Source organism: Neofelis nebulosa, chromosome 1 (assembly GCF_028018385.1).
Source record: "Neofelis nebulosa isolate mNeoNeb1 chromosome 1, mNeoNeb1.pri, whole genome shotgun sequence".
Classification (NCBI taxonomy): Eukaryota; Metazoa; Chordata; class Mammalia; order Carnivora; family Felidae; genus Neofelis; species Neofelis nebulosa.
This window is the reverse complement of record NC_080782.1, coordinates 97,956,328-97,982,882: the sequence shown is the minus strand read 5'-3', so window position 1 is coordinate 97,982,882 and position 26,555 is coordinate 97,956,328. Positions and strand designations below refer to the sequence as shown.

At 36.4% G+C, this 26,555-nt stretch overlaps 1 protein-coding gene across 5 annotated transcripts in view; it reads right to left on the bottom strand.

Annotated features, from left to right (window-relative positions):
• AP3B1 (adaptor related protein complex 3 subunit beta 1) overlaps window positions 1-26,555 on the bottom strand; it is a 267,617-nt gene that overhangs the window by 57,936 nt on the left and 183,126 nt on the right. For 4 of the 5 annotated variants that reach the window (XR_009261343.1, XM_058729003.1, XM_058729032.1 and 1 more), the window contains 2 exons: window positions 10,242-10,348; window positions 7,673-7,744 (listed from right to left, as the gene is read on the bottom strand). Coding sequence is in view for 4 of the 5 variants with exons in the window: in XM_058729003.1 (XP_058584986.1) it covers window positions 7,673-7,744; window positions 10,242-10,348 (179 nt within the window). In the remaining variant the exon portion in view is untranslated. The remainder of the gene's footprint in view (window positions 1-7,672; window positions 7,745-10,241; window positions 10,349-26,555) is intronic. The other variant, XM_058729014.1, reaches the window with a different exon arrangement.

Sequence of the window (26,555 nt, the reverse complement as noted above, 5' to 3'; positions counted from 1 at the left end):
TTAGGAGATCTGTTCTATTGACAGGAACATAAAATAAAAATTGTATTTTTAGTTTCTCAGTTTACCATGCTTTATTTTTTGCCAAATGAAGACGAATATTAAAGATATATAAAGAATAGGTTATTCAGATACTTTTACTTAAACAATTTAAAGCAGTGACTTAATTCTCCATTTTATGTCTTAAATGCTACATGCCAAATAAGGAGCCCCACTACCTTTTAGTTATGTGCAGGACAGGAATAATTTTTTCAGTGATACAACAACCACCTAACTTATTAATAATACAGTCCTTCACAATGACATCAATGGGAATGGATTCTATCATGATTAAGTTAGAAAAAAGAAAAAAAGATTAATTTCATTCATTTAACACACTTTTGATGAGCACCTATTATGCATCAAACACTGGGAATAGAAAGGTCAATAAATAGGCCCTGTCCTATCTTCCAGTTACTCAGTCTAAGTCTTATATTAGATCTATAATACATTTCTAATATAAAAGATAAGGCACCTTTCCCCTATGCTGACACTGATGTTTACTGAAGTCACTGGCATCTCTTCACTTAATTTACCACAGACTTCAAGAGATTTAGTATCGGAAGAAGTCTTAAAAAAAAACAATCTATTACAGACTTCTAATTTCACAGATGACAATCTGAACTGAACTTAAATTCTGATGTACTAGTTTAAATTTACAAGGTAATTTTATCAGGTTACATATTCTATGAAGCGTGAATGTTAAAATTTCAGTGAAAATATGAAATAAATGAGTTTCTGAAATAATGTATTTTTAAAAACACCTTCCTATGAAAACTTTCAAACGTATGTGAAAGTAGGAAGATAATGAATAGTTTCTCATAACTAAGTTTCAAAAATTTTCAACATCTGTCCAAACTATAATCCAATTCTTTACTTCTAAATGATTTAAAAGCAAATTCCAGATATGATCTAATTGCATAACAGTTTGATTAGTGTATCTAAAAGGTAAAGATTTTTTTTTTTAATTTTTTTTTCAACGTTTTTTATTTATTTTTGGGACAGAGAGAGACAGAGCATGAACGGGGGAGGGGCAGAGAGAGAGGGAGACACAGAATCAGAAACAGGCTCCAGGCTCCGAGCCATCAGCCCAGAGCCTGACGCGGGGCTCGAACTCACGGAACGCGAGATCGTGACCTGGCTGAAGTCGGACGCTTAACCGACTGCGCCACCCAGGCGCCCCAAAAGGTAAAGATTTTTAATGAAAGGTCCAATACTATTATTACATCTAAAAGAAAAAACAACGTCCCTTTAATTTCGTGTAAAACAGTGTTCACATTTCCTTGACTATCACACATGTCTTTTCAGAGTTGGTTTGCTTGAATAAGGATTCAAACAAGACACACACATGACATTTGGCTGGTATCTCTCTTCATCTAAATTATGCATTTTAAAGTAAAACTTACTGGTATTTTGTTTGTGTCTGTGTGTGTGTGTATGTGCACGCAGAATTGTAAAATAGATCTTCAGTATTAATTTAACATTTGGGGGAGATATTTATATATTCAGTAATGTGGAACAGCTGCAAATTTAAAGAAATAACCCTTATTGATAGGCCTATAAAAGCTGTCTGTAATTACATTCCTGAATGATTTGAATAATAGTGTGTCTGATATATTCTAAGATAAGTGGCTTTTACTTTCCTTTGATATTAGGGTCATATACTGTACTTATCTATTTTTACTCCATGCTCTCCTCTCTCTGGTAATAAATTAATTTTTTAGTGTTAGTTGGGCATGTGCCCTGTAGTTTAATTCATTTTCTTCTCCTCTGAAGAGAAACAAAGTTTTTCTAAGTATCACAATAATATTTTCCATGTTTAGGTTAGGTTTCTCATGTTAGAAGATCCAATACTATTAATATAAATATTCTATACCATACCCTACCCTATGTTCATGAAAGTTTTTGCAAGCTTTTTAAAGAAGAACAAAGGTAACAGAAGTTAACTTGGCTGATATATGATTACATAATTAATACACAATTAGCTAATATGTAATAATCTAAGATACTCTAAAGCTTAAAAAAAGTATATTTCACTACAAATACTACAATTCAACACAAGCAACAAAATTTGAAATGTACCAGTTGACAGTAACACGAAGTCCAATCAACTCTGGATATAAAATAAAACTGTCAGAAAAGATTCAATCTTTTTTAAACGAATCTTTTAAGAACCTCATTTCCTACCATAGTACACTTAATTACAATAAACTAAAAATCATAATCGTGGAAAAGAAGTTGGTAGATGTTCCAGGAATAGTCACAGCTCTGAAAAGAGTGAATCCGTAGCAAATGAAAGGAACTAGTTGTAGAAAGAAGAGAAAAAGAAAGGCCCAAGGCTTTCTTTAACATTGCCTCTTTAATCTCTCAGTTTTTTGTAGATTTATATACATATTTTCTTTATTTTGTCAGGTGACCTGCTTTTTTGGGGGGCCCAAATCATTACTAGCTCATTAATTAGCATCTGATATAATGGTTTTTTAATTGTGGATAATTTTATTACAATATCGACAAAGCATTAGAAGTATTATACACCAGTCAGGGATAAGATTGGCATACATTTACTTAAGCCAAAAAAAAAAAAAAAAAAAAAAAAAAATTTTTTTTCCAAAAAACCCTGAAACTAAAAATTAATAACAATCTTTTTAAAAAAGCAGCTGCTTTTAATAAGGTAAGAAAGGGAGAGATGAGAATGGTCTGGTATTAACTATAAGACTTTCTAAGTAGTCTCATAAATAAAATGAAGCAGTAAATAAATAAATGAAAAAATAAAATAAAAATAAATAAATAAATGAAGCAGTAGTATGGTACACCTTAAAGTTTAATTTAAAAATTAAATCAACTCATACCCAGAGGAGAATTGAATGAAAGAATAAGATGGGGCATGGCTAGGCAATGGAAGCACAAAATACTGTCAAACTTTAATTAAAAAATGTTTTCAATTTAAGCAGACCCAGGCCAATGATTTTTCATTATTTTTGCCACAGTTCCATGACTACTGACATTTTCATCAGAACAAATAAAGGATTTTTCCCAAATTTAAAATGACAAAATTATTTTTAATTTTGACTTATCATTTCTTCCTCCTCTAAACTCAAAGGAATTTGATCTTAGCTAGACTCAACACTTAGCCTGGGACCTGAATATACCTTAAGTGTTTAAAATGTAAAAAATATATGTTTTTTAAAAGACAATTCTTCCACCACATTAGAGAACAAACTTTATCACAGATATATTATCATTTGTTTTGGGAATGAGACCATACAGTCATTTACAACTTCGTAAATGCTTGTATCAATAAAGACTCCCTCAAAGAAATTGTGTTCTTGCAGACAAACAAGAAGAAAGCTGGTGCTCTGGCAGAACAGGACAAGCTGACTGGGAAACAAAACTAAAATGCCCTAGCCTAGCATTAGTTAAAAGAGAGACAGACAGACAGACAGAGAGATCTATTTAATATAAAAGCCCACTTAAGAGAAACAGAAATTAACTACAATTATAATTGTTATCATTATAGTATGTAATTATCCTAATAATTCCAAATTCTGTTTAGTAAATTTCAGACTGAGTAAATCAGATTCTGTTTCATGAATTATGGTTTGTTATTTCTTTATGTTCTTTTAAAACTGATATAGTAACCTGCACAACAAAGCAGGTATGACAGTCATTCTTCTCTATTTTCCCATTAAGTTCCTATAACACAAACAGGGTCAGGACCTACCTCATCCCTAATCATGGACAGTTGTAACTTCATTAGTTGCCAATCTGTCAACAGCAAAAGCTATAAGCCTAGTTGCTAGTCATTTTTCTATATTCCTTAGATAAGAAACTTGACAGAACTAGTGATAAACACTAACTTCAGATGCTAAATTTGATTTGTGTATGAGAAAATGGCTTTTCTTCACTCTCCCTGCCGAAATTCAAGTGCATTACATAACAGGTTACTTCTTCCTATCCTTTAGCTTGAAAATCCTTGAGGGGGTGGAAGGACCTTAGTTACATGGCTTCTTGGTCATAATGACAACTTTAACGCCATTCTTTTGCTGGTCACAGTAAATCCCATGCTGGCTACCTGTAACAACACGCACAGACCTTAGTTTAAGGCTACTGTTGCCACTGTTTTCACCCAGGCATGATGAGGCTTTATTCCATCATTAAGTGAGGAAGTCCTGTTTCACAGTGGCAATTTAAGGAAAGCAGGTGGTGAACAGCATGGACTGTGAAAATTATTCTTCTACTTCTTGTCAGAGAGGAAAAGCCGTTCAGATACCTAAATTTTAACTGTGAAATGTCAAAAGTAACTCTTGTTAGATTTTAAGCTATAATAAGCACAGAGAAAGCTAAGTCAGACTGCGGAGTTTAGCCAACATAAAATCAGAGAAATAATGACAAATAATGACAATCTGTATCTAGAGAAACTACCAAATGTTCCAAAATAAAAACACTTGGTATACTATAATTATGCACCCTTGAAGAAATTTTTCTTTATGTTGTTGCTCAACTGTAAACTCCATGAGGGCAGAAGCCTAGTCCATGCAGTTCACTGTATCTTTGGCATCTGCCTCATATTCTGGCCTGAATAAAACTGTGTGCAATGAATGAAACATTTACTGGCACATGTGTAGTAAAGAATTTTTCAAAGACAGGTCTGGACTTTGTCCTAGCTCTTGAGATGTAACCTCTAAACCTTTGGAATATCCTGAATGAGAGGACTGCCTACTTATTCATGGTGAGCCCCTACCGGACCAAACCTGACACATGATGCTGAGGAAGTGATTCACAGTGGGCCCCTAGACAGTTTATGTGAAGGATAATACTCCATGTGTACTGACATACTTTGACGCCAGTAGGGTGACCCAGAAACTTTGAATCTAAAACCCATCCAGAATTTCTGTGTTTCTCCCTTTCACTGGATCTGATTTGTATCCTATTGCTATCATAAAACTGTAATGTTAAGTATAATGCTTTCCTGAGTTCTGTGAATTGTTTTAGTGAATTATCAAGCTTGAGGGTAGTTTTAGGAAACCCCTAACCCTGTATTTGGTCTCAGTAGTCTTGGGCCAAGTTAGCAGTTTGCAGGACTGTGGACCTTACATGGAGTTTGGTAACTTCAAATAGTATACTGTATCAAATAGGGCTTTTGTTTTTGCAACTCTCGTTTCTCGTTCACGGACTGTTGTTGGGATTACTTACCATTCCTCAATTTATTACCTTGTTTTCTATAATGATCCCTTTTTAAATGAATCTCCGGCACCCTCATAAGTTAATTCCACTTAGGGATTGTGATCCATGATGATCAAATCTCTTATATTAGGGCAACTAAGTCAGTGCTTCCTCACTAACGAGCCACAAATAGGTTACGGGTCTGCTGTGATGTTGCCCCCACCATTAGCCCTTGGGAATGCCAGGGGGTCCTGTGGTAGCTGGAGCTCCTGAGTTGGGTACATTCTGCCTCCTACAGAAATCATTGCTTACCCCAATGCACATCACAAGTATTATCACTTTTCTATGTGTACTATAACATGAAAATATTGGAAAGCAGTAAGTTAAGAAATCATTATTACAATTTTCCCATGCCAGTATGCCACCAACATACTTTTCCAACATCAGATTTGGTTATTCCAACCTATCTGTGCTATGCTTTAGTCACACTGAATTACTGTTTCTCTAATACCCCAAGCTTGTTCACACCTCAAGCCTTTGCATACCCTATTTCCCGGGTCAGTGACATCAATCTTGCTCTAACCTAGCCACCTAGACAAACTCTTACTATTCTCCTAGATTCAGTTCTCAGTCACATATGCAAATTCTTTTCTAAGAGATCTTTGTCATCCAGTTGTACCTAAGCAGATTTATACGTCCAGTGTAGCATTTACTACAATCAGATGCTTTGCCTGTTTCCCTTCCTGATCTGAGTTTCCTGTACCATGTTCTACAATTCACCTTCTTCAAAATTCATCTTCTTGGCTTTAAATTCATCTGTTGCCTTTAAAGCATGATGTTTCCTAGAATTCCATCCCTATCTGTCTCTTCTCACTGCACATGACCTTAACCACAGAACAGAATTCAAACATTTTCGGGCTCATTATTTCATTTATTTTTCATGAAAACACAATTAAGTGTTTAGGGACAGCATTATCTCCATTTCATAAATTCAAAAATTAAAGTCTACACAAGCCAAAGAAGCGCCTAGCCATGATAATAAGTAGCTCAGCCAAGGATAGGTATCAGGTATTAGGGCTCTAAATTCAATACATTGCCCTGACTGTCTAAAGTAAACTAGAACCCTTAAAAAGTATATTCCCATAGAAACCTTCTGACTTGTGACTAGGTGCTGAAGAACCACAGGTACTATACCTCCCTTATGGGTTTCAAAGCATTTTAGGGATTGAACTCAGAAGTCATTTTTCCATAGAAACATAAATCTGAAACACTAAGTAAGCAAATTAATAATCTTTCTTATAAAACTAGCTTGAGAAGAAACAAAAAATGCAAAGAATGAGATAAGATTTCATGTTGATGTTTATCAGTAAAAAATACAGAAAAAGTTTTCAGAGGTAACTTTAACTGCTGAATTCACTTTAATACTTTTGTGTCCCAAATGTGAAAAAATTATTTAAAGCAGAAACACCAATTCTCACTCCCACATTTCTAATACCAGACGTGAACAATTTTATTCTTATTTCTCATTTAACCTTATATGCAAATTGTCTTTTCCCCCACCTCACTTTTTTCTCATCCCCTCCAGAAGCTGTAACAACCTGAGGATTGCTGCTTCTGAATTCCTGGGGCTTAATGTGAAACAATTTAGACACTCTTAGCCTAGCAATAATCTAGTAAAAAAATAGGGTTAATAATTCACTAAAAAAGTTATAGTTTGTTCACAGACATACTACAGCAGGAAATAAAATGTTTCTTCATTTTTAACCATTTGTTGTCCAACTGCCAATTAATCTCAACTAAGACTGAAACAAATACTGTGTTTATACATCTTCTTTATCATAGTTTCAAAAACTAGGCCTTTCCTTACAATGATCATGATATTCATTTGGAATTATGTTAAAAAAAAATCTGTGTTCTGAATAGAAAATTTAAATGGTTAGAACAAACAGTAAAAATTTTCGTTTGAAAAATATTTAATGTAAAAAAGGAACTCTCCTTTGGGTTTCATTGTAAATGTTTTCATAATTTCAAAAAATAAAATACACCCATATTCTACCAAATACACAAGGAAAATAAATTTAAATAATCTACTGGAATAAATAAAAATCATCTATGGACTATGAGGTCATATAAACACAACTACTCGAAATTGTTCAATATTTTGGAAAATTATGTTGCTGATGGCAACACCTCAATCCACACTATTTGAGTTGCTGATACACCTACATCAGTCACATTCATGGTGGTTCTACATATCAGAGCCAGCATTATTTAACCACTTAAGTATGTTTCTAGGACAGCCACAGACAAGTGTTTATATAGCAATGTAACTATTACTTTATTACAAATTACTTTTACTTCTTCTTTCTATTCAATAAGGACAACATATTGATTTAAAAATTATTGATGTACTCGTATCTAAGAATTTCATTTCAGGATCCAAAAGGCTCCCATATTTATTAAGGTTCCATACCATTATATGAGGGTTATAATCTTTAAAGGTCTTTCTTGATTTTTCTTTTGATGACTTTAATCTTACTTCTTTCTAAATTCAGATACATAATGAAAAAACTTGATTAATTTGCTTGATTAATCTTCTTTTTTAAGTACTGTTTTGAGGGCTGGAGCTAAGATTAGGAGCCATACCATTCGGTACCAGAATATTCAGTTTATTTCTATACGTTCCACTTTTCAAAGTGCTACCTTTCCTTATTTGATTGTTGCTAGTGAATTTCTTGTTTCCATTGTTTTTTCCCCTAATGTTTATTTTTCTATTTTTGAGAGTGAGAGAGTGCGAGCAGGGGAGGTGCAGAGAGAGAGAGTGAGGTTGACAGAGGATACAAGCGGGCTTTGCGCTGACAGCATGGAGCCCAAAGCAAGGCTCAAACTCCCACACCGTGAAATCATGACCTGAGCCAAAGTCAGAGGCTCAGCTGACAGAGCCACCCAGGTGCCCCATCTGGTTGCCATTCTTATTACTACTATTTGTTTTATCTTTTGTTAGCTTTTGGGGATAAGTTGGTGATCCTGCTTCACACGGTTGAATCTGACAGTCTTTAAAAAAAATTCTTTTTTTGAGTATAGATGACACACAAATATAGTTTCAGGTATATAGCACAATGCTTCAGCGTCACTATATATTATGCTATGCTCACCACAACTGTCACTACCACCTGTCACCATACATTATTACAATATCATGGGCTGTATTCCCTATGCTGTGCCTTTAATTCCCATGACTTACTCATTCCGCAACTGGAAGGCTGTATCTCCCACCCCCCTCTACCCAATTTTGCCTATTTGGCTGTGCTTTTTTTGTATACTGTTAGGATGCAGTGCTTTTCTTTTCCTTTGAAGAGGCCACCCCAATAAGTATTTTTCTTAGAATGAAGGGTGAGTCCTTCAATTAGTTTGTGATGAATGAAAATTTACTGCAAGGTTTTCTAATCTCAACTGTATTCTTCTTATAGCTAATAAAGTATGAGAGTCTACTCGGGATCCATTATCACATATCGTATCACTTTCAAAAATATTAGTTATTATTTACTGAGTGATGACAATATGCCAGTCACTGTTCTAAGAGCTTTACATTTATTATCTCATTAATGCCATAACAATCCTATGAGGTATGTATGGTATTCACAGGAAAGTGAGGTACAGAAAAGTTACATAACAGTTTGCCCAACCACATAGCTAGTAAGTGGTTAAACAGAGATTTGGGCCCTGGTCATCTGGTATCAGAACCCAAGTTATTTATCCACTACCTTACTGCCTCCCAAGTTTTTAGGGCCCTCCCTTCCCCTCAAGGATTAACTGCTTCACAATAGATTTTTCACTACTTTTCTTTATAGACTACTCAAAGACTCAAGAAATACTTAATTACTTAAATAAGAAAGACTTAACTGCTTATTTTCACTGTCTCCCCCCATCTCTTTCAATGTGCCTTCTCCTTTTGGCAACAAGAAGGGAAAAACTAAAACCCACATATCGTTCTTCCTCATTTCTGAGCGGTTAAAGAGATAATCGCATTCTATACCTTAAAACAGCATTGTCAACTTAATAGTTTTATTTTGTGCTTTCTAAGCCAAATGTCCCTGCTATCACATTTGCTATGATGGGAAAATCTTTTATAACAATGTACAAGAATTAGATACTCCTCTTTCCCACTTCTGGCAGAACCAGCTCGGTGTTCCCCAGGAGCTCAGATCACCAATTATGTCTGTACTCTGCAATACTCTGCCAACCCTGGGAACCAGTGATAAACCAGATCTGTTCAAGCTACCTGTGTTCCCATCAGATCTTACTATTTTATCTCTTAGTTTGTCAGGTTTCTGAAAACAAGTTAAAAGGAGGTCAAGCATATCAACAGATTATACATCCTAGGCAGGACGCCTGATTTAGAGTAAAAGGTAAGTGGATGTAACACGCTAACACAGAAAAGGTTATTGTAGTTCCAGATACTATGACGGGCTGATGGCTTTGGCACTATTTTGAGGTAGGCAGGCCTTCTGCCCCACTTCAAGCCCTACGACATAATATTAAAAAATTCTTTTACAGATACTAAGGCATGTAAATAAAAATATGAAGATAATGCAAAAAGAAACACAATCTTGAATTTTTAAACGAAAACAGGCAGGTAATTTTAGTAGTCTATGATAAAAGAACAGTGTAACAGAATCAGAATGATTTTGGGAATTTAAGTCTGCTAATGTAGACAACAATTCTTTATGGCAGAATTTATATATATAAACTAACTCAATGTGGCAAAGAACCCTTGTATGCTACAGATATGTAAGAGTGCCAGAGAAAAACGTACACATGATAATTAAATGTGGATAACAAGCAGAAGTCATTTGTGAGGATAATGGTTGGGAAAGAGCAAACTTTTAAAATAGTTATAAAATTAAAAGGTCAGATCTGCATTGGACTTGTTTAGAGAAGAAAGTGTTCGAAGACTATGAATCCAATTATTTGCATTTTAATAAAAAAGATGCAATGGTATCATATGCAAACTGAGGTAATATATTGAGAAAATTACTTACGGTAATGACTGATGAAGTAGTTGACAAATTTAAACCTTCAAGATCAGCTATCAAGCTTGGAGAAAGAGCTGGTGTGGGAAGTGCGACTGGAGTGGATACTGGGTTAACTAGAAGAAAAGGCCCAAATTAGCAAATGTGCATGAAGATTTAATTCATATTATTAAAAGCAACATTTTTATTTTGTTAGTAAATCTAATTAAATTACTTTGATTAATAAATCTATGACAATTCTATTTAACATCTTGATCCAGTTAAGTTTATTATCAAGTCATGGCAGTTATTAGTCTTAGCTTTCAGAACCCAATGGCAAATCCTGAAACAAAATAAAGATACAAATACCCTGAACAAAAGTTTTTGAAAATTTTTATCACATAACATTATCACTAACATTTATCACCCAGTAACTTCACTTAAAAAAAAAAAAGGTAAAGAAACATTTTTTCAGCCAAAAAATAACAACAGCTTTTCAAGAGTTCTCCAATAGAGTTAGAAGTCTTAAAAGGCTATTTTTAAACCCTTTCTCTATTTTTTTTTTCCACTGTAATAATTACAGGGGCCCAAGCCACCTAACTCCCTTCTAATTATACTTTGTCAGCAAAAACCATGTACTAGATAGGAATTTTTTTATTTTAAAACTACTACGTATGTGAGATCAGGTGTCTGAAAATTTGAAAATCTTTGAAAAAACGCCAATCTCATCCTCCCTGGCTCTTCAAAGCCTCACAACTGCCTACAAGGTAAAAGTCCAACTCTTTGATTAGGTGGACAAGGTTCTCTGTGATCCAGCTTGGCACTGTCCAATAGAATTTTCTATGATGATGGAAATGTTCTATAGCTGTGCTGTCCAATATAGAGGCCACTAGCATATATACCTAATGTGTTCTTAAAATATGGCTAGTATTTTAAGATTTCTTAATTCAAGAATTGTATTTCAAATTTTAATTAATTTAAATTTAAGTAGGTACACGTGGCAGGTAGCCATCATACTGGGCAGCATAAGACTATCTCTAATTTCATCAGTGACTCCTGTGTTCTAGCCCTACTGATTAATACTTCCCAATATCTTGTTTCATGTCTTTGAGCTTTCTATATTCTGTTCTTTGCCTAGAAGGTTCTTCTCTGCCTTGTTTACCTTGCAACTTCTATCCATTAAGATACGACTTAGAAGGCAAGCACAACCTGACTCACATACACACAGCTTCTATGGGCCTTCTTTGTTCTACAGATATACTTGGACGCACGTCCATGACTGTACTTCTCTCAAAATACAAATTTGTGTCTTTTTATTTTTTATGTCTAAAAGTCTACTAACGTATTAATTTTTAGTGTTTAGAAACTGCTTGACTGTTGAATGAAAAAAATTAAAATGTGGAAAATGTTTTAGCTTCCAACAAATTCTCACTCCAAAAGACGACCATGGAGGAAGTAACATTTACTTAATTTGACAGGACTTCTCAAGTCATATTTTTTTCTCTTTTAGTCTCACAGTAACCTGTAGTTATACAGAAAAAATATTTATTCATAAAGTTAGGAATAAAAAATAATATTGCCCAAAGAAGAAATTTTCAAAGGAAATCTTAAATAAAATTTCAACATATAAAATAGAAAAAGCAGAGTGGAGACTGGGTGGAGGAGGGAATGGAGCCCTTGGTTTCCTCCTTATTCTTTTATTGTGTCTGAAACACTGCTATAAATCCCCAGGCTTCCTCAGACTTATGTTAAAAACCAATGTACAGTTAGCAAGTATAACAGGGAGTTAGGGGAAAAAGAAAGATAAATGGGAATATGGTGGTACAAGAAGACTTTATGAACAGGAGGAAATGAAGCCCAGTTTTTAAGTGTGGGCAAGATTTAAATAAGAGCAAAGGAAGAAGCTGGTGAATTTGTACGTGAGAAAATATTTTGAACAAGGGCTCAGAAGTGGGAAACTGGAAACCTAAGGGGATTATATTTATCCTGTACACCAAAGGGAGCTGCTATTAAAAACTACCAAAAAGAAGAACGATATAGGCACTGCTGGATATTAGTATAAAGACAAATGAAAGAAGGAACAGTCAGATTGGCAGTGGGGAAGAATTATAATAGTTTAGGCATGACATGAAAAGGACTAAAGATAACAACAGTTGAGAAGGCAGAAAAAGTACTTATGTTAAAGACGCTGTAAACTGAGGCACAGGAAGATTACGTCTTGCCGATGTCATAAGAGAAGTGACTAGAACAATCACTGGGGCACCTGGAACTGGTTCTCCTATCTCAGATCAAAATATGCTGCCTTTCCAAAAGATCACTTTTTCTGGTAGGTTCTAAATGTTGGTTCATTTGTTTGTCTGTCCATCCACCATCCATCCAAAATATTAGATGCCCATGTAAGGGAAAAAGAATGAATAAGAAATAGCCTCTGATTTCAACTATGGCTTGGCTAAAGACAGAAGAAAAAGACATCAAAACACAGGAGGAAAATTCATCTTAAAGTCGGACTTAAAAAAAAAAAAAGATAGGGTTTTAGTATCATTTCAGGAGACAGAGGCTCTGGTACTATCGAAATGATTACACAACTATTTACAGGTCTGGCAAGATAAAAGCTTGCACTGAAAGTTTATCCTAAATTGGATTCTGAGGTTAGTTGACTATCTTAAGTATTTAATTGATGTGTAAGAAAAAAATGATTCTATTAGTTTAAAAATATATATAACCTGGCATACAAATTAAAACCAGGTATCATTTCTAGCATCAAATTGGCAAAAGCAATTTTTAAGTATAAAACTCATCATCTGTAAGGATATAAGGAATGGATATTCTCCTACTAATACTGTGTAAGCTGGTACAAGCTTTGGCAATTTTAGACAACAGAATTCTTCAAAGCCTTTGTTCTAGCAATTCTACTCTTGGGAATTTATCTTAAGGAAACGGTCATGGAGATAATGCAATAATATTCTTATGATGGTGTGTATTGCTTCACTGATTATGAAGGCAAAAAAATGGAAACAAGTTAACTTTCCAACAATAGTAAACCTGTTAAACAGAATTTACTACAATAACATAAAGGATAACCATGCAATCATTAAAAATGAAATTGTTAAAGAATATTCATGGCATGGAAAGGAAAGTGTATGATAAACAGAGAAGCAAATGATAAGAATATCCCTGCAATATCAAAAATCAAGGAGGGGAGGAGTTCCGGAAGATCGCGGCGTAGGAGGACGCTGGGCTCACCGCGCGTCCTGCTGATCACTTAGATTCCACCTACACCTGCCTAAAGAACCCAGAAAACCGCCAGAGGATTAGCAGAACGGAGTCTCCGGAGCCAAGAGCAGACGAGAGGCCCACGGAAGAGGGTAGGAAGGGCGGCGAGGCGGTGCGCGCTCCACGGACTGGCGGGAGGGAGCCGGGGCGGAGGGGTGGCTCGCCGGCCAAGCTGAGCCCCCGAGTCAGGCTGGCAAAAGCGGAGGGGCCGGATGGACTGTGTTCCGACAGCAAGCGCGACTTAGCGTCTGGGAGGTCATAAGTTAACAGCTCTGCTCAGAAAGCGGGAAGGCTGGAGGACAAAGGGAGGGAGAGCTGCTGAGCCCCCGGACGGCAGAGCTCAGCTTGGCGGGGAACAAAGGCGCTCGCCAGCGCCATCTCCCCCGCCCATCCCCCAGCCAAAATCCCAAAGAGAACCAGTTCCTGCCAGGGAACTTGCTCGCTCCACGCAAACACCCAACTCTGTGCTTCTGTGGAGCCAAACCTCCGGCAGCGGATCTGACTCCCTCCCGCTGCCACAGGGCCCCTCCTGAAGTGGATCACCTAAGGAGAAGCGAGCTAAGCCTGCCCCTCCCGCCCCCGTGCACCTTGCCTACCCACCCCAGCTAATACGCCAGATCCCCAGCACCACAAGCCTGGCAGTGTGCAAGTAGACCAGACGGGCCACACCACCCCACAGTGAATCCCGCCCCTAGGAGAGGGGAAGAGAAGGCACACACCAGTCTGACTGTGGCCCCAGCGGTGGGCTGGGGGCAGACATCAGGTCGGACTGCGGCCCCGCCCACCAACTCCAGTTATACACCACAGCACGGGGGAAGTGCCCTGCAGGTCCTCACCGCTCCAGGGACTATCCAAAATGACCAAACGGAAGAATTCCCCTCAGAAGAATCTCCAGGAAATAACAACAGCTAATGAACTGATCAAAAAGGATTTAAATAATATAACAGAAAGTGAATTTAGAATAATAGTCATAAAATTAATCGCTGGGCTTGAAAACAGTATACAGGACAGCAGAGAATCTCTTGCGACAGAGATCAAGGGACTAAGGAACAGTCACGAGGAGCTGAAAAACGCTTTAAACGAAATGCAAAACAAAATGGAAACCACGACGGCTCGGATTGAAGAGGCAGAGGAGAGAATAGGTGAACTAGAAGATAAAGTTATGGAGAAGGAGGAAGCTGAAAGAGAGATAAAAAAATCCAGGAGTATGAGGGGAAAATTAGAGAACTAAGTGATACACTAAAAAGAAATAATATACGCATAATTGGTATCCCAGAGGAGGAAGAGAGAGGGAAAGGTGCTGAAGGGGTACTTGAAGAAATTATAGCTGAGAACTTCCCTGAACTGGGGAAGGAAAAAGGCATTGAAATCCAAGAGGCACAGAGAACTCCCTTCAGACGTAACTTGAATCGATCTTCTGCACGACATATCATAGTGAAACTGGCAAAATACAAGGATAAAGAGAAAATTCTGAAAGCAGCAAGGGATAAACGTGCCCTCACATATAAAGGGAGACCTATAAGACTCGTGACTGATCTCTCCTTTGAAACTTGGCAGGCCAGAAAGGCTTGGCACGATATCTTCAGTGTGCTAAACAGAAAAAATATGCAGCCGAGAATCCTTTATCCAGCAAGTCTGTCATTTAGAATAGAAGGAGAGATAAAGGTCTTCCCAAACAAACAAAAACTGAAGGAATTTGTCACCACGAAACCAGCCCTACAAGAGATCCTAAGGGGGATCCTGTGAGACAAAGTACCAGAGACATCACTACAAGCATAAAACATACAGACATCACAATGACTCTAAACCCGTATCTTTCTATAATAACACTGAATGTAAATGGATTAAATGCGCCAACCAAAAGACATAGGGTATCAGAATGGATAAAAAAACAAGACCCATCTATTTGCTGTCTACAAGAGACTCATTTGAGATCTGAGGACACCTTTAGATTGAGAGTGAGGGGATGGAGAACTATTTATCATGCTACTGGAAGCCAAAAGAAAGCTAGAGTAGCCATACTTATATCAGACAAACTAGACTTTAAATTAAAGGCTGTAACAAGAGATGAAGAAGGGCATTATATAATAATTACAGGGTCTATCCATCAGGAAGAGCTAACAATTATAAATGTCTATGCGCGAAATACTGGAGCCCCCAGATATATAAAACAGTTACTCATAAACATAAGCAACCTTATTGATAAGAATGTGGTCATTGCAGGGGACTTTAACACCCCACTTACAGAAATGGATAGATCATCTAGACACACAGTCAATAAAGAAACAAGGGCCCTGAATGATACATTGGATCAGATGGACTTGACAGATATATTTAGAACTCTGCATCCCAAAGCAACAGAATATACTTTCCTCTTGAATGCACATGGAACATTCTCCAAAATAGATCACATACTGGGTCACAAAACAGCCCTTCATAAGTTTACAAGAATTGAAATTATACCATGCATACTTTCAGACCACAATGCTATGAAGCTTGAAATCAACCACAGGAAAAAGTCTGGAAAACCTCCAAAAGCATGGAGGTTAAAGAACACCCTACTAACGAATGAGTGGGTCAACCAGGCAATTAGAGAAGAAATTAAAAAATATATGGAAACAAACGAAAATGAAAATACAACAATCCAAACGCTTTGGGACGCAGCGAAGGCAGTCCTGAGAGGAAAATACATTGCAATCCAGGCCTATCTCAAGAAACAAGAAAAATCCCAAATACAAAATCTAACAGCACACCTAAAGGAAATAGAAGCAGAACAGCACAGGCAGCCTAAACCCAGCAGAAGAAGAGAAATAATAAAGATCAGAGCAGAAATAAACAATATAGAATCTAAAAAAACTGTAGAGCAGATCAACGAAACCAAGAGTTGGTTTTTTGAAAAAATAAACAAAATTGACAAACCTCTAGCCAGGCTTCTCAAAAAGAAAAGGGAGATGACCCAAATAGATAAAATCATGAATGAAAATGGAATTATTACAACCAATCCCTCAGAGATACAAACAATTATCAGGGAATACTATGAAAAATTATATGCCAACAAATTGGACAACCTGGAAGAAATGGACAAATTCCTAAACACCCACACTCTTCCAAAACTCAATCAGGAGGAAATAGAAAGCTTGAACAGACCCATAACCAGCGAAGAAATTGAATCGGTTATCAAAAATCTCCCAACAAATAAGAGTCCAGGACCAGATGGCTTCCCAGGGGAGTTCTACCAGACGTTTAAAGCAGAGATAATACCTATCCTTCTCAAGCTATTCCAAGAAATAGAAAGGGAAGGAAAACTTCCAGACTCATTCTATGAAGCCAGTATTACTTTGATTCCTAAACCAGACAGAGACCCAGTAAAAAAAGAGAACTACAGGCCAATATCCCTGATGAATATGGATGCAAAAATTCTCAATAAGATACTAGCAAATCGAATTCAACAGCATATAAAAAGAATTATTCACCATGATCAAGTGGGATTCATTCCTGGGATGCAGGGCTGGTTCAACATTCGCAAATCGATCAACGTGATACATCACATTAACAAAAAAAAAAGAGAAGAACCATATGATCCTGTCAATCGATGCAGAAAAGGCCTTTGACAAAATCCAGCACCCTTTCTTAATAAAAACCCTTGAGAAAGTCGGGATAGAAGGAACATACTTAAAGATCATAAAAGCCATTTATGAAAAGCCCACAGCTAACATCATCCTCAATGGGGAAAAACTGAGAGCTTTTTCCCTGAGATCAGGAACACGACAGGGATGCCCACTCTCACCGCTGTTGTTTAATATAGTGCTGGAAGTTCTAGCATCAGCAATCAGACAACAAAAGGAAATCAAAGGCATCCAAATTGGCAAAGATGAAGTCAAGCTTTCGCTTTTTGCAGATGACATGATATTATACATGGAAAATCCGATAGACTCCACCAAGAGTCTGCTAGAACTGATACATGAATTCAGCAAAGTTGCAGGATACAAAATCAATGTACAGAAATCAGTTGCATTCTTATACACTAACAATGAAGCAACAGAAAGACAAGTAAAGAAACTGATCCCATTCACAATTGCACCGAGAAGCATAAAATACCTAGGAATAAATCTAACCAAAGATGTAAAAGATCTGTATGCTGAAAACTATAGAAAGCTTATGCAGGTAATTGAAGAAGATATAAAGAAATGGAAAGACATTCCCTGCTCATGGATTGGAAGAATAAATATTGTCAAAATGTCAATACTACCCAAAGCTATCTACACATTCAATGCAATCCCAATCAAAATTGCACCAGCATTCTTCTTGAAACTAGAACAAGCAATCCTAAAATTCATATGGAACCACAAAAGGCCCCGAATAGCCAAAGTAATTTTGAAGAAGAAGACCAAAGCAGGAGGCATCACAATCCCAGACTTTAGCCTCTACTACAAAGCTGTCATCATCAAGACAGCATGGTATTGGCATAAAAACAGACACATAGACCAATGGAATCGAATAGAAACCCCAGAACTAGACCCACAAACGTATGGCCAACTCATTTTTGACAAAGCAGGAAAGAACATCCAATGGAAAAAAGACAGTCTCTTTAACAAATGGTGCTGGGAGAACTGGACAGCAACATGCAGAAGGTTGAAACTAGACCACTTTCTCACACCATTCACAAAAATAAACTCAAAATGGATAAAGGACCTGAATGTGAGACAGGAAACCATCAAAACCTTAGAGGAGAAAGCAGGAAAAGACCTCTCTAACCTCAGCCGTAGCAATCTCTTACTCGGCACATCCCCAAAGGCAAGGGAATTAAAAGCAAAAGTGAATTACTGGGACCTTATGAAGATAAAAAGCTTCTGCACAGCAAAGGAAACAACCAACAAAACTAAAAGGCAACCAACGGAATGGGAAAAGATATTTGCAAATGACACATCGGACAAAGGGCTAGTATCCAAAATCTATAAAGAGCTCATCAAACTCCACACCCGAAAAACAAATAACCCAGTGAAGAAATGGGCAGAAAACATGAATAGACACTTCTCTAAAGAAGACATCCGGATGGCCAACAGGCACATGAAAAGATGTTCAACGTCGCTCCTCATCAGGGAAATACAAATCAAAACCACACTCAGATACCACCTCACGCCAGTCAGAGTGGCCAAAATGAAGAAATCAGGAGACTATAGATGCTGGAGAGGATGTGGAGAGACGGGAACCCTCTTGCACTGTTGGTGGGAATGCAAATAGGTGCAGCCGCTCTGGAAAGCAGTGTGGAGGTTCCTCAGAAAATTAAAAATAGACCTACCCTATGACCCAGCAATAGCACTGCTAGGAATTTATCCAAGGGATACAGGAGTACTGATGCATAGGGGCACTTGTACCCCAATGTTTATAGCAGCACTCTCAACAATAGCCAAATTATGGAAAGAGCCTAAATGTCCATCAACTGATGAATGGATAAAGAAATTGTGGTTTATATACACAATGGAATACTACGTGGCAATGAGAAAGAATGAAATATGGCCTTTTTTAGCAACGTGGATGGAACTGGAGAGTGTGATGCTAAGTGAAATAAGCCATACAGAGAAAGACAGATACCATATGGTTTCACTCTTATGTGGATCCTGAGAAACGTAACAGAAACCCATGGGGGAGGGGAAGGGAAAAAAAAAAAAAAAAGAGGTTAGAGTGGGAGAGAGCCAAAGCATAAGAGACTGTTAAAAACTGAGAACAAACTGAGGGTTGATGGGGGGTGGGAGGGAGGGCAGGGTGGGTGATGGGTATTGAGGAGGGCACCTTTTGGGATGAGCACTGGGTGTTGTATGGAAACCAATTTGACAGTAAATTTCATATATTAAAAAATAAATAAATAAAAAATAATAAAAAATAAAAAAAAAAAAATCAAGGAGGGGAGGGAAGGGGAATTGCATATAAAAAGATCTGAACTGGTGTGCCAGAATGTAAACCAAGGGTTTTTGGATTACACATTTATTTTCTTATTTTTAAAACTTCCTGCAAAACACTTTTTTACTAAAGTACAGTTAAGCCTTTAACAACACAGGTTTGAACTATGTGGATCCATTTATGTAGATTTTTTTAAAGATATAGTATAATCCTAAAAGTATATTTTATCTTCCTTGTGATTTTCTTAACACTTTTCTCTAGATTATCCTAAGAATATGGTATATAATAGATATTACATACAAAATATGTGTTAACTGACTGTTTATATTATCAGTAAGGCTTCCAGTCAACAGTAGGCTATTAGTAGCTAAGTTTTTGGGGAGTCAAAAGGTAAATGTGGGTTTTTGACTGTGTGTGGGTCAGCACCCCTAAACCCTGCAATGTTCAAAGGTCTATTGCATAATTATACAATTATTCTTCTGATCAAAGTTTTGTTTCAAAACTTAAGACTACATAAAAGTTTTAGTATATAATGGTTTAATGTGACTGTATTTAACTTGTTAAATGTAATTTGTTGCTGCTGCATCATTTTTACAATCATCTCCATCATAGGTAACACCCTATATAATGTATATCATGGTGCCCAGCAGAGTTTTAAGTGTTTTTACATTTATCGGTATATTTAATCCACTTAATGTTGCCAGAAAGTATTACTATTATCCCAATTTTATATATTAAAGGAATTAAGTACAGACAGAGTAAGTAATTTGTCCAAGGTTACCCAGCTAGTAATTAAAACAACTGGAATTCAAACTCAGACACTCCAGCTCCACTGTCCCCTTTGCCACTCCACTCTACTGCCTCTGCTACAATTTATTCAACAGTATGATATCACAGACCATAAGGTTTAGGTGAGGCATTATTACTGGTGGCTGATACAAATTTTAAAAAGACTCCACTGTTAGTTGAAGCAACAGTATAATTACACAGGTTTACATGTCCTATAAAAGAACACCAGAGTATGATTGTTGCTTTATGATCATCCCATCAAGATCACATGATATGGGGTACTGAAAGATACCTTCATTTCCAGAAATATAAAATACCCAAGGAACTTTTTAAGTGTAATGGGAGAAACAGAGCTCCTTGGGTAGGGACAGTGTTGTATCCATTTAGAATCTCCAGCATGTAGCAGATTACCTAGATCACAGCCAACGTTCAATAAATGCTTTTTGAAAGAAGAAACATAAAATTCAGTACTTGTAGTTTTCCTGGTATGCAGTGCATACTGAATACATAACCTCTGTGGATTATGAGGTTCCTCTTAAATAAAACATAAGGAATGTGTCTGACCCTCCTTCAAAATTTATCTAATTCTCACAGCTGAGAAACTCAAGCTATTGGAGAATGACATTTTAGTTTCTGATCAACAAACTGTTGGCCATAGACAATGAGAACTACTATAGGCTAATAAGCAGCATAAATGAAATCAGTATCTTAAGAACCATCATCAACAAAGATTTTCTCCCATCAGACTCCTTATCTTTTTTTTTTTTAAAGTAGGCTCCATGCCCAGTGCAGAGCCCAGTGAGAGGCTTGAACTCACAACCCTGAGATCAAGACCCAAGCTGAGATAGAGTCAGATGCTTAACTGACTGAACCACCGGGCAGCCCTCCACTTACCTTTACCTCTAAGCTAGGATCACAGTTCTTCCGCAAGACCTTTATAGCTTTTTAATTCGTCTCCCCCCTCATTTATTCACACTTTGTACCTCTACTGTTCAGGTATCTGTGCCCCAGACTAGATTTTAGTCTCTGAAAGAGGATAACTGAATTCTATTTACCCATCCTAGCAAACAAAAAAAGGGTATCCAGCAAAGTACCCTTACACTTAGCAGACAATCTGCAAATGCTTGCTGAACTGACTTGTTAAAAAAGAGATGCTCTGATTGTTATTTCTGACAAATGCAAAATAAAAGCTTTGTAAAGAAACAGTTCTCAGGGGAGCGGCTGGGTGGCTCAGTCGATTGGGCATCTGACTTTGGCTCAGTTCATGATCTCGCAGTCCGTAAGGTTCAAGCCCTGTGTCGGGCTCTGCGCTGACAGCTCAGAGCCGAGAGCCTGTTTCAGGTTCTGTCTCCCTTTCTCTCTGCTCCTCTCCCGCTCGCACTCTGCCTCTCTCTCAAAAATAAAATTAAAACATTAAAAAAAAAAAAAAAAAAAGAAAAAGAGATAGTTCTCAGGTATTAAAAAAAAAACCCAGAAATATATCCTATGTTGAGTTAAAATGTAAGTTAGGGTGAAATTTCCTTAAAATTAAAAAACATCTCATGTTTAAATTCTTAAAACTTAGTGTTTAAGAAAACTTTTGCTGCTACATATGAAAACATACTTTTAAAAAGAATCAAATAATAAAAATTGTATCGTTTTACAGGTTTCAATTTTTCCTTAGCTGCCAGGAAATCCGGAGTGTAATATAAAGTAAATTTTCTGCACTCCAGTACCTGGTAACATTTACCCTTAATTTCTTCTTAAATACACTTGACTATTATTCTTCCACAATTTTAAACTTTTTAAATTGTAAAAGTTCCATATTCATGTAAAATGTTCATTGTGACAGGAAGACATAAAATATAAAATAAGTCTCTCTCTCCCCTCTGTTCCTAGTTTAGTCCTATATCTCAAAGGGGCCAGAGCTAACCCTTACTGTTTATTCTGCAGCCTTCTGGAAAAATAGCAAGTACAATCATATCTGTGCTCGTGTGCTGGATATAGTTCCTCTTTTACTCTTTTTTTACAGAAGTGGAATTATGATCTACATGTACTTTTTTTTTAACTTACAATAATTTGGTATATAATTAGATAATTAGCACACAAGGATTTGCTTCATTTTTGTTAATAAGTTGTATCATCCTACTGGTAGATACTTTATTTGATTTTGGATTTCACTGTAATAAATAATGCTGCAATGAAGTTTTTACATAAACCTTTGCATATTTTATTAACTTAGCAAATATTTAATGGGTGCTCACTATCTGCCAGGTGCCATTCTAGGTACTAGGAACACCAGTGAGTAAGAAAGACAAGGTTTCCATTCTCATGGAATTTGTATCCTAGTTGGGCAAGACAGACAATAAACAAAGTACTACAAATATTTGCGATAATTTCAGATGGTGAAAAATGCTCTCAAGACAATCAAGGCTGATTCATAAAGCTGTGTAAGAGAAGGTAACTTTTGATCCGGGATTAGAAAGATAAGATGCAGTCTGCCATAAGAAAATCTAAAGAAGTGTTCTTTGGTAACAGCAGTACGAAGGCCCTTGGCAGGAATGAGACTGGTATATTTCAGAAATGCAGAGGAGCATAGTAGGTAAGAGGAAGACAGGAGTCAGATCACCTAAAGGTCTTAGACACCTAGGAATATAGACTTTAACTGCAAAATTAAGCCATTAAAGTGTCTAAAACAAGAAAGAAGTAGGATCTGATTTTCCTACAAAAGAACTGCTAGTTCAAAGGGTGTGTGCAATTTAAGTTTTGACAAATACTGCGAAAATGACTCTAAAAGCTTGACCTACTTTTATTCCTATCAAAAACATACGTAGGGTGCCTGTTTCTCCAAACCTTATCAACACTGGATGCTGCTTTAAAATCTTCGCCAAGTATGGAAACCAATTTGACAATAAATTTCATATATTGAAAATAAAATAAAATAAAATAAAATTATACATAATAGTGAAAAGAATAAATAAAATCTTTGCCAATAGGTAAAAAATGATATTAACTCATAAATCTTTGCCAATAGTGAAATGATGCAAATTTGGGTCGAACTTTATTTTACTCAGGTGTATATCACAGTGATTGGGTGTTTATACATTAAAGAATAATCCCCACAATAACTCTAGTTACTACCTGCCACTATACAAAGTTGTTACAACTTTGTTATTATTGACTATATTCCCTATGCTGAACCTTATATCCCCATGACTTATTTATATAACTGTTAAGTTTGTACCTCTTTATCCCCTTTACCTATTTTGCCTGTCCCCTAAATCCTCCCTACTCTGGGAACTAACACTTTGTTTTCTGTACCTATGAATCTGTTTCTGTATTGCTAATTCATTTGTTTTTTTATATTCCACATATAAATGAAGTCATACAGTATTCATCCTTTATTTCACTTCGCATAATAGCCTCTAGGTCCACACATGTTGTTGGAAATGGCAAGATTCCATTCTTTTTTATAGATGAGTAATATGGCTGTGTGTGCGTATACACACCATATATACACATACCACATCTCACCATATGTGTGTGTGTGTGTGTGTGTGTGTGTGTGTGTGTGTACCACATCTTTGTCCATTTATCTATCAATAGAGAGTTGTTTCTATATCTTGGCTATTGCAAATAATGCTGCAGTGAACACAGAGGTACATGTATCTGTAGACAAATAGCCCAGAAGCAGGATTGCTAGATCACATGGTATTTCTATTTTTAATTTTTTGAGAAATCTCCATACTGTTTTCCATAGTGGTTGCACCAATTTACATTCCCACCAACAGTGTCTGAGAGTTCCCATGTCTCTACTTTATCAACAATACTTGTTACTTTTTGTCTTTTTGATAATAGCTAATCTGAAAAGTATGAAGTAATATCTTATTGTGGGTTTTTTGTTACTGTTGTTCATTTGCTTGTTTTCCTTGAAGCCAATGACTTTATTCTTTGTTTTTTTTAAGTTTTAATTTTAATCATCTGGTACTCATCAGGACAAAGGCACTCCTTAATCCCCATCAACCATTTCACACATCCCCCCACTCACCTCCCCTGTGGAACCACCTGTTTGTTCTCTAGAGTTAAGAGTCTGTTTCTTCATTTGTCTCTTTCTTTTCTTTTCTTCTTTTCTTTCTTTTTTCTTTTTTGGCCTTTGCTAGCTTGTTTTGTTATTTATTTATATGTTTGTTTGTTTGTAAATGTTTATCTGTTTACTTTTGAGAGAGATAGAGAGCATAAGCCGGGTAAGGGCAGAGAGAGAAAGGGAGAGAGAGAATCCCAAGCAGGGTCTGCACCGTCAGCATAGAGCCTGACATGGGGCTCAAACTCACAAACTGTGAGATTATGACCTGACCGAAATCAAGAGTTGGCCACTAATGAACTATAAGCCACCCAGGCACTCCTGTTTTGTTTTACAAATTGTACATTATGACTGAAAACACATGGTATTTGTCTTTCTCTGACTGACTTAATTCACTTAGCATTATTCTCTCTAGCTCCATCCATGTCAATACAAATGGCTAAATTCCATTCTTTTTTATGTCTGAATAATATTCCATTCACATCTTCTTTATCCATTCATCAATCAATGGACATGAGCTCCTTCCATATCTTGACTATTATAAATAATGCTGCTATAACCACTGGGGTGCATGTATCCCTTTGAACTACTGTTTTTGTATTCTTTGGCTAAAATAATCAGCAGTGTGACTGCTGGATCGTAGAGTAGTTCTGTTTTTAACTTTTGGAGGAACCTCCACACTGTTTTCCACAGTGTTTGCACGAGCTTGCATTCTCACCAACAGTGCACATAGGCTCTTTCTTCCCCACATACTCACCAACACTTGTTTCTTATGTTTTTTATTTTAGCCATTCTGACAGGTGTAAGGTGGTATCTCATTGTAGTTTTGATTTGCATTTCCCTAATAAGTGATGGTGAACATCTTTTCATATGTCTGTTGGTCAACTGTATGCCTTCTTTGGAAAAATGTCCATTCAACCCCTCTGCCCATTTTTTAATAAGGTTGTTTCTTTAACACTAAGTTGGGTGCCTTCTTGATATATTTTAGGTATTAACCTCTCATTGGATGCATGATTTGCAAATATCTCCTCCCATTCAATAGGATGTCTTTTAGTTTTGTTGATGGTTTCTTTCACTATGCAAAAGCTTTTTTGTTTGATGTAATCCCACTTATTTATTTTAGCTCTTGTTGCCCTTGTCTGAGGAGATTGGTTCAAAAAACATATCAAGACTATTGTCAAAGAGCTTACTGCCTATGTTTTCTTTTAGGAATTTTATGGTTTCAGGTCTTACATTCACGTCTTAAATCCACTGAGAATTTACTTTGTATATGGTATAAGACAATGGTCCAGTTTCATTCTTTAGCATGTAGCTGTCCAGTTTTCCCAACAACATTTATTAAAGAGACTGTCTTACCCCATTTTATATTCATGCCTCCTTTGTCCCACATTAACTGGCCATATATACGAGGGTTTATTTCTGGGCTCTATATTTTATTCTATTGGCCTATGTATCTGTTTTCATACCAGCATCACACTATTTTGATTACTATAGTTCTATAGTATAGTTTGAAATCAGGGAGTGTGGTACCTCCAAGCTTTGTTCTTTTTCAAGATTGCTTTGGCTATTTGGGGCCCTTTGTGGTTCCATAAAAATTTTAGGATTCTTTGTTCTAATTCTGTGAAAAATGTCATTGGTATTTTGATGGGGAGTTTACTTAATCGGTAGATTACTTTTGGTAGTATGGACATTTTAACACTATAAATTCTTCCAACCCATGAGCATGGTATATCTTTTTCTTTATTTGGGTCATCTTCAATTGCTTTTACTAATGTCTTATAGTTTTCAGAATACAGGTCTTTCAATTCCTAGGATAAATTCATTCCTAGGTATTTTATTCTTTTTGATGCAATCGTAAATGGGATTGCTTTCTTAATTTCTTTTTCTGACAGTCTGCTATTAGTGTATAGAAATGCAATGAATTTCTATATCCTAATTTCATACCCACTGATTTTACTCAATTTATTTATTAGGTCTAATAGTTTTTTGGTGAAGTCTTTAGGGTTTTCTATACATAATATCCTGTCATCTGCAAATAGTTTTACTTATTCCTTTCAAATTTGGATGACTTCTTGTTCCCCGACTGCTGTGGCTAGGGCTTCCAGTACTATGATGAATAAAAGTGGGAAGAATGGGCATTCTTGTCTTGATCCCATCTTAGAAGAAAAGCTTTAAGCTTTTCAAAGTTGAATATGTTGTTAGCGGTGGGTTTGTCACATATAGCCTTTTTTATGTTGGGGTACATTCCTTCTATACTCACTGTATTGAGAATTTTAAATCATAAATGGATGCTGAATTTTGCCAAATGCTTTTTCAGCATCTAT